Raw genomic sequence first — 9,551 nt, 5'->3', positions numbered from 1 at the left:
CAGAGTACATAGGTGGGGCTGTTTGGCTTGATGGTATTAAGGCAGGGCAATGAAGGCAGAAACTCTGTGAGGGCCGGGAGGACAGCAAAGAAGGAAAATGGGCAGGAGACCCCTGACAAAGCTGACAAAAGCTGAAGGGCCTTAGGAGGCTGGGTGAAAGCCTGGCAGCATCCTATCAGCAGAAGTGAACAAACTAGATATTTAGGTATCTTAAAACACCCAAGAGGATACAAGAACAGTCAGAATTCAAGTGGGTGTTAGAAGACAGAACAGACTGTCCCTGAAGCAGCGTAGCAGTCAGCCAAGAGATTTGACTCTGGCACAGGTGAACCAACTGCTGACTCTGCACTGGCTCATCAGACTGCCCTAGACAAGGAGCTCAGATGCACTGACAAAAGACAAATACAGGACTATATACACTTGCCAGCCACTTTATTAGGTACACCCATTTAACTGTTCGTTAAAGCAAATATATAAGCAGCTAATCAAATGGGAGTAGCTCATTACATTTTAGGCATCTAGACATGTAGGACAAAATGATCTTATGAGGTTCAAACCGAGCATCAGAATGTGGAAGTCCACTGGCTGCTCTGAGTATTAATTTTATACTGTATACTGTATTTACTATATACTGCTTATGTGGTGGGATTTTCCCTCACAAACATCTCTAAGGTTTACCGAGAATGGCCCGAAATAAAAGAAAACAGAAAAGATCAGCTGATATCAAAGGTCAGATGACATTTACCTGGCTGCTTCAAGCAGAGAGGAAGGCAACAGTAACTCAAATAAGGTATTAGAACTAAGGTTTGCAGAAGAGCATCTCTGAACACAAAACACAGAAGCCACTCCTGCTTGCTAAGAATAGGAAATTGAGGCAACAATGCAGGTGGGATCACAAAAATTGGACAATGGAGGATTGGAATGATGTTTTCTGGTCTGATGACTCTCAGTTTCTGCTGGAATATTTGGATGTTCAGGGTCAGAATTGGGGGTAAACAACATGAAAGCATGGATCCTTCTTGCATCATATCAACGGTTGGGGCTGGTATTTGTGGTGTAATGATGTGTGGGATATTTTCTTGGCACACCTTGGGCCCCTTAGTACCAACTGAGCATTGTTTAAATGCCTGAATATTATTGCTTTCCATGCCCATTCGTTTATAATCCCACTTCACCCATCTTCTGATGGCTGCTTCTAACAGGATAATGCACCATGTCACAAAGCTCAACTGATCTGAAACTGTTTTTTTAACATGACAAAGAGTTCACTTTAATCAAATGATCTCCACAGTTAACAGGTCTCAATCCAAGAGAGCACCTTTGGGAGGAAAGTGAGGATCACATCATAGATACAAAGCCAACAAACCTACAGCAACTGTTTGATGCTGTGATGTCAACAAGGCCCGAAATCTCTAAGGAATGTTTCCAGCACCTTGTTGAATCGATGCCACAAAGGATGGAAAAAAGGAGTCAAAGCTGTATTAGCAAGGCATACCTACTAAAGGGACCATGAGTGTATATACACAAACAAGAAGCTCACTGGAAAACAGCTCATAGGAAAGCAGTTAGGGTGGGTCAGGTAATCCACCAGGTGGGAAAACACAGGTAGCAAATCCAAGAGAAACACAGGTTTCATGACATAAAAACAAAAAAAGCAACCCCAACACTATAACCAGTGTTGGGGAGCAACGAAATACATGGCGGGCGATCGTGGCTCAAGAGTTGGGAGTTCGCCTTGTAATCGGAAGGTTGCCGGTTCGAGCCCTGGCTTGGACAGTCTCGGTCGTTGTGTCCTTGGGCAAGACACTTCCCCCGTTGCCTACTGGTGGTGGTCAGAGGGCCCGGTGGCGCCAGTGTCCGGCAGCCTCGCCTCTGTCAGTGCGCCCCAGGGTGGCTGTGGCTACTATGTAGCCTGCCATCACCAGTGTGTGAATGTGTGCGTGAATGGGTGGATGACTGGATATGTAAAGCGCTTTGGGGTCCTTAGGGACTAGTAAAGCGCTATATAAGGCCATTTACCATTTACATGTACCGGCGTTACATATTTAAAATACAAAAAATGAGTAACTGTATTCCATTAAAAAGGTGGTATTCAGAATACAGTTGAAATAAAGGGATTACACGGCGGTCTTTTCTTGTTTCATATGTTAGTCTATGCCCTCTCTATATCTGGTAATTATAATAAATAAACCCAAATAAAACACGCATTAAGAGGCTCTAATGCCTGGGTCTCAATCTCATGGCCCATGTCACCTCTACTTGCGGCCAGTGATGCCGGTAACGCGTTGCTTAGTAACGCGTTACTCCGAATATGACCCCTTTTTCAGTAACGACTAATCTAACGCGTTACTATTTCCATAACAGTAGTCAGATTAAAGTTACTTGTCCAAACCACTGTGCGTTACTATTTTTTTTAAGCAAAAAGATTTGGTTTTTTCTTTTCGTCTCAGCGGATGACAAACGCATACGTGTCGTGAAACGTCACATAAGCGACAGGTCACGTTTCCCGCTCACAAGCGCAGCCAGCGACGTAAAAAAGTGTAAACAACAATGGAGGGAGAGAGATGTTCGTTCTTTAGCTGGAAATATGGTCACTATTTTGAGTTTCTGTCAACTAAAGATTTAAATATTAAGGTTCGTTGTACACTCTGTGTTGGCGAAAAAGTGTTATCTACCTTCAAAAACACTACGTCAAACTTAAAGAAACATTTGGAGTCGCAGCACAGCACAGTCAAACTCACAGAGAGAGTCCCACCAAGTGGTCCGAAGCAGAGAGCCGTGACTTCCGCAGAAGGTCCTACACCCCCCAAACAACAAAAGTTGGACTTTGGTGCAAAACCAGTAAGTGATGAAGAATTGAAGAAGTTGGTCGCGCAGTATATTGTAGAAGAAATGCTACCTATAAACACTGTTGACTCGCCCTCGTTTCGTGCCATAATAAAAAAGATCCCTACTTCTGTTAATGCCGAGCTGCCTCACCGAACGACTTTTACTTCTTACTTGGAGAAGGAGTTTACAGAAATGGAGAGAAATTTGAAGGCCACACTGAATGAGATTGACTTTGTTTCAACTACCGCGGATATTTGGACTGCTAACAACAGAAGCTATATGGGAGTAACGCTCCACTGGATCAGTAGAACCACATTAGAGCGTCACAAGGTTGCATTAGCATGTAGGCGAATTCGTGGTAGACACACGTATGATGTCATTGGTACAGAAATCGAAAACATCCACTCCTCTTATGGATTACTCAACAAAGTAGTTGCAACAGTTACTGATAATGGATCCAACTTTGTTAAGGCGTTTCAAGTTTATCATCCTGTCACGGAGTCCGATGATGAGACGGAGGAGGAAGAGTCCAGCCCCAAAGACGATGATGTCACTTTTTCTGATCTGTCAGAAATCCTCTCGGCTGAGAATGAAAGTGATGGTCAGCTGTCTCTTCCCCCGCACCGCAGGTGTGCTTCGCACACCATCAACATAATTTGCACACGTGATGTGGAGAAACATTTAACAACCAATGCAGAGAGCAGGGCTGTGTATAGGAGCAGCACAGCAAAATGCACAGCTCTTTGGACCAAATCGAGTAGATCTACACTTGCATCAGAAACAGTGGAAGAAATCAGCAAAAGAAAGCTCCTAATACCAACATCCACAAGGTGGAATTCCTTTTTTGATGCTGTAAAGAGAATTGCAGAAATCCCCATGGGTGAGCTGAATACTCTGTGCACAAAGCTAGGACTGAAGTGCTTCAAAGATCAAGAATACCAGTTCCTGCATGAGTACTGCATGGCCATGAAACCTCTGACTGCAGCACTGGACATTTTACAAGGCGACTGTCCATATGGAACTTTACTACCAACACTTGAAGTTCTGATGCAGAAGACCCAGGCTGTGAAAGATGACCTCTCCAGGATGACTGCAGGCCTTCCAGATGCCATTGTACAGGTACGCTCTATCTTGAAATTAGTCAGATTTTTTGCTTCATACAATTCACAAACATGGAACAGAATATTAATTATCATTGAAAAATAAGATTAAAACAATTAAAATGTTTACAAGTAACCTAAAACAAAATTAATCCATAATACTGATCTCATATTAGGCATGGTTTGCAAATAATTCAATAACATAATAAATTGTAGGCATAAAAATATCAATTATGTTTTTTAGGCTATTCAGACTCGTTTCGCCGGTGTGCTGGATGACAAAGATGCCCTTCTTGCAGCTGCCAGTTGTCCAAAATTCAAACTCCGATGGCTGAGAGATGCAGGAAGGAGCGAGCGAGTAAAACAGCTTCTGACAGCAGAGTGTTGCACCACTGCTCCTCTGGCAAAAAACCCTGCCAGTGTGCCCAGTGCTACTACATCTAGCAGCCAAGGTGAGATGGACTTTTTCACTTTTGAGGCAGAGCCAGAGGAGGAGACCTATTCTGCAGAAAAAGAAGTCATGGACTACCTGATGTCAGGCTACGACCTTCAGATTCTGCATAAATTTTCAAGCATAAAGACAATTTTTTTAAAGTATAACACTCCAACCCCATCAAGTGCTCCTGTGGAGCGACTTTTTAGTCTGGGAGGTTTGGTGCTCACGCCTAAAAGAAATCGACTTTCTGACAAAAGGTTTGAGAAGCTTCTGTTAATGAGGTACAACCACTGGTTTACTCGCTCCACTCTACTGTTTCCCCCATAACATGCGATGACAACATATACTGAAAAAACAGAGAATGGGGAATCCAATTTAAATAACTATTTACAAGTAATTGAATTAAGTTTATCAAAGTCACTTAATAAACTTATTAAAGTTTTCAAGTTGATTAACTTAAAACAATTACCTGCAAGGAAGTAAGGCAATTTAAGTTGGACCTGCAGTCTCTTTTTTTTTTTTCATAAGATTAGTCCAAAGTTACAAAAGCGGACAATAGTGCTTACATGTGGATGGTATAAAAAGTATCTTAAGGGAAGTCAAGAAAGACTCTTTGTTTGTTTGTTTGTTTTTTTTTATAAAAAGTATTTATGTTAAGTGAAGTAACAAGACTGTCTTTATTTTCATACAAACAAGTATTTCTGTCAGGAAAAAAGTTTTAAGTTCAACTTCAAATGTCAGGAGATATATTGTTGACATTACTGTTAAAATACACTTCCAATAAAGTGAGTATTGGCAAAATCGGTTGATGTTTTTATGTTGAGGCAGTGGGGAGTGTTATTGGCAGCTTCTGAAAGTAACTAATAAAGTAACTAGTAATCTAACTTAGTTACTTTAAAAAATAAAGTAATCAGTAAAGTAACTAAGTTACTTTTGGAAGGAGTAATCAGTAGTCCGTAATATATTACTTTTTCAAAGTAACTGTGGCAACACTGCTTGCGGCAGCATAATGACGTGAAGAAACATTTTAAAAAAGTATTATTCAAAAATTATTTAAAATGAAAGCAATAGGCAGAGTGTTACAGGCATAGCATGTATGAAGCATGTAAATATAAAAATAACCACTGCAGCCAAGAAGAGTGTTCTAAGTAAGCTATTAATACTCGACTGTACACTGTATTCGTGTTTTCCTCCGAAACAATTAGTCCGTTGGAGCAGCCTTTCAACACCTCTGTCTGTCTCTCGCTAGCAAAGTTGATCCAGACAACAAAGTAAAGCTAGCTTTCGGTTACGAGACCGACACAGAACCCAACTTATTAGCCAGAGGTCCCTTTACTATGGTTCGGAGCAGCGTGCCTGTTTTATATACTCGTGGAATAGTTTTCTATATGAGATCGCTGCAAAAAGTGCAGCCTTACCTAATGTCCACCTTACTGTTACTCATTTTATATTAGGATTTAAAAATCTAGTTGCTAGTGGTATGTGGAGTAGCCTTCAGTAATAGTAATAAATCACACAGCAATAGTACATTCATGTAGTTGTAGTTATTGATAATATATGGAGTAATCGAAAGTATTCAGAATGCGTTACTCTCATTGAGTAATGTACCGGAATACATTACAAAATACATTTTGGGGGCATGTATTCTGTAATCTGTAGTGGAATACATTTTAAAAGTAACCTTCCCAACACTGAGTATAACAGACAAGAATACGGCAAACAAAAGGAGACAAAGACAAACAAACCAAAAGCTTAAACTAATATAATTCTTGTGTTCCTCTCCCTTATTCTCACTTTGTCCTCTTCAGTGCGTTCAACAAGCAGCATAATTAAGTAAGAATATGAAGTTAAAATGTGTGGATTTGAGACTGAGTGCCTTTGATCTCTCATTTTGGAGGAGAACCAGACTCCACAGACTACATGTGTGGTCCAGAAAATTTAGCCATATCAAGTCCTTATGAAACTAGTGCTGGAGAAATATATTTTTAAAAGTAATTGATTTCAACTGTTACCAACAAGATTAACAAAGATGTCTGGTATATTTCATCACAACTGCTTGTCTGCTGGTCTGTCTGAGCAAGCAAATTAAACGATTTCAGCAACTGCATTTAAACTGAAAACCTTTTCGTGTGACTAAACCCTAATTAGAACTCTCAGAGCAGACTCCAAACATCATTAAGGATTACATTTACCTACATCAGGCCTCTCAACACCTGCAGATCCTCCACAAACAGTGGGTACAGATGGATATGGCACTGTCTTCCCCATATATACACTTTCCTCCTTTCAAGAAAATCTCTTTATCTGACTTAAACCTCCCCACCTACCACTCCTCTCAGGCAGTTGCATGTCTAAGACCCATTAATACTGAAAGCTACAGACATGTAGGGAAATTCTTCTTTCCAGCCTAATCATTTGTCTTCAAGTAGCGCCTTTTTCACCCCACCCAACTCTGGAGGAAGCTCTGTGTCTCATATGGATAAGCAGACACAAAGATATGAAGAAGAGGCAGAGTGGGACAATTTATGTCTTCATAGAAGGGAAAAGTGTAACATGGACGGGGGAGTGAAGACAACCTGCAGACAAAGAGCCAAAGGAGTATTTGAGTGATCAGTGTTTACACAGTTATAGTCATCCAGGCGTGTTCTGCTGCTCATACATGAAGTACAATGATGACATGAGTATGTACACATTTCTAGCTCCTCTCTGTTTGCCCCTGATTAGCTGTGTTAACATCATAGCAACCGTAACGTGTAACTATTGTTTGTGATTCAGGATAGCTGCTGTCACCAGGTCAGTTTTCCAACTATTCAAAACGTGGGGCTCTGAGTGAAGAAAGTATTCTTTTACAGCCTTTAAAGACAAATCCATTCCATGTGTGACAGTATCTGTGTGGTACAAATTAAGCAATCACTGCCTAATTAAGTAATTCTTTGGAGTCAAACCTTAAACTCTTAAACGTTTAAATCATCGCCGCCAATCATCTTACCACTTCTCTGTAATGGAAACCGCACGGTGGAGGAGTGAGTGCTGATTAGATTGGATGTAATTAGGTCACAGGAGTTTAAGATAATGAAAGTCAGCGTTGCTTTGCTGTCGTCCCATGTGTTCAGGGTCCTGTGGGACTGAAACAGGCCTGTTAAACTTTATTAGAGTGAATGGGCTTCCAGATTCTGCAGCGCAGTGAGCCTGGGAGAAAGGCCACAAACAAAGACCATAAACACAACAACAGTCTATTGTCTTAGCGAGGAATGAATGGATGATGGAACTGACGAATGAATGAACGGCTTGTTCGCTCTAGAGAATGGAGATCAGTGTTCAGCAGTTATGCATTTCTTTGTAATAAATTACTTTTATATTATTACTTTAACTTTCCTTTAATTAGTGGGTTATGGGATTCAAAGTTAAAGTAGTCACTTCACAGTCCCTAATCCTGTCCTGACAGTCACAGTTTTTTAAAGGAAGAAAAATCTCAGTTTGACGAATTTAATACTACTGCATGCACCTTCAAAAAAGGGCATTCATTGAGTGTCCCCCTTAAAAGTGAAAGTCTTTGCTGGTTGCTTAATTACGGAGGCTGAGAGATCAGCCAGTGACCTGAAAAGCATCTGTTGTTAGGGAAAAATGTGTATTCCCTGACAGGTTGCTGGTTGTTGCACCTTATGATTGCTTTAGTTCTCTGCAGTATACTGTGGCTGGCTGCAGTTTGCACAGAAGTTGCAAACTTGTCTGCAAACACTGACTAAAGAACCACTCTCTAGTAGTGAAGCTTAAAAAACTGTGACACAAGCCAGAAAAAGAAAACTTTTCTTCCTTCAAAGTAAAAATTGTGTCATACTCCTGAAACCAAGGCATTTGAAAAGGTGCCATTTTGCCAATGAATTCATGCTTCTATGTTAAATTTATGCCATAGGTACATCGTAACTGCAAACCCTGCTGAAACCCTACACCACAGCCTATCCTGTAACCTGACGTGGACTTAAAAAAAAAAAAGGTAACTATACACTGCCTAGATGCTGTCTGCACCCATTGTTTTGACCTCTATGCATTTCCTGCTACGGTTTAACCAAAACTTTTGAACAGATCAGTAAGTGAACAATAATAATCGCCTCACTATAATGACTCTCAGATGTCTGCACATTGCTGGAGAGAGATTGCTGAAACTATGGGAATGAACGTGAAGGAATGTAAACAGAAATGGAAAAACTTGAAAATATGCTCGTCTCCAAAAAACAAAAAAATAAATAAAATCTCATAACTGTACACAACCACAAAGTAATTGGCACATAAAACACCACACAAAAGAATAAATACTGACAATGTTGATGACTCTGTTCCAGTTGCAATTGCGCTACAATCAGCTAATTTAAATTCATATATCAGAGGAGAAAAATAGTAGCGATGTTTACAGTGTGAATATAGATATTGCTTTTAATGTTATTGCAGAAAAGGAGGAGAGCGCAATGATAAAGTGCAAACTGCTTCCAGGCCATAAACAGCTGCTTTTTACTGCTAACAGACTTTAGCTCTTTGCAAGCTGCTGCGCAGACGGCATGCTAACGCTAAGCTAGCCAAGAACCCAGAGTGATGTTAAAGCTGAGAGAATGGTGACCTCAGCCCAGCAGCCAGACCCTGAACTTCAACAGGTAACAAACTGTCGATCAGTCTGGCTGCAGCCTCCATTTCTACCTGTTTATGTTTCTACAGTAGCATTACTGTGGTGATCGCCTTCAAGTCTCTTTGTGCTGGATTTTTGCTTTGCTTTGTGCTGTTAGCCTTGTGTTCATGCATAAATACGAAGAGAAATACGTGTGTATCCTCATTAGAATAGGGATTTGTGTTGGTGTGTAGAACTGTAGCTGATAGGTCTAAGTTGTCAAGTGGTTATTAAGAGACTGCGTTTCAGGACATTTCACGGAGAAACACCAAGAAATGTAATGAGTAGTTTGAGAATGTTTTCTCAACGTTTAAGGAAAGTGTTTTGTTTAATATGTTTAATAATTGCCTTTTTTAGCGTAGTGCTTAGCGATGGTGGTTACGCTCAAAGCGGAGTCAACCAGAACCCAATGATAATCGATAAGGAATCGAATCAATAAGTGATACTGATAATGGTATTGGAATAGCTAAAATCTTACCAATTCATATCCCTAACGATGAGATGATGGCCACCTGTACAGCTCACATCG

At 40.6% G+C, this 9,551-nt stretch overlaps 1 protein-coding gene across 1 annotated transcript; it reads left to right on the top strand.

Moving 5' to 3' along the window:
* Positions 1-2,525: 2,525 nt before the first annotated feature.
* On the top strand, positions 2,526-6,202 carry LOC308396019 (uncharacterized protein; the record flags this gene model as incomplete). The annotated part of the gene is made up of 3 exons (XM_080881077.1): positions 2,526-3,948; positions 4,174-4,381; positions 6,174-6,202. Exons 1-3 carry the CDS (start codon positions 2,551-2,553, stop codon positions 6,200-6,202), a joined length of 1,635 nt encoding a protein of 544 aa, XP_080737203.1. The 5' UTR covers positions 2,526-2,550.
* Positions 6,203-9,551: the final 3,349 nt, after the last annotated feature.

The sequence above is a fragment of the Rhamphochromis sp. 'chilingali' genome (assembly GCF_963969265.1).
Source record: "Rhamphochromis sp. 'chilingali' genome assembly, chromosome: 4".
Classification (NCBI taxonomy): domain Eukaryota; kingdom Metazoa; phylum Chordata; class Actinopteri; order Cichliformes; family Cichlidae; genus Rhamphochromis; species Rhamphochromis sp. 'chilingali'.
Note: the sequence above shows the minus strand (reverse complement) of the source record. Positions and strands in the feature narration are given on the sequence as shown.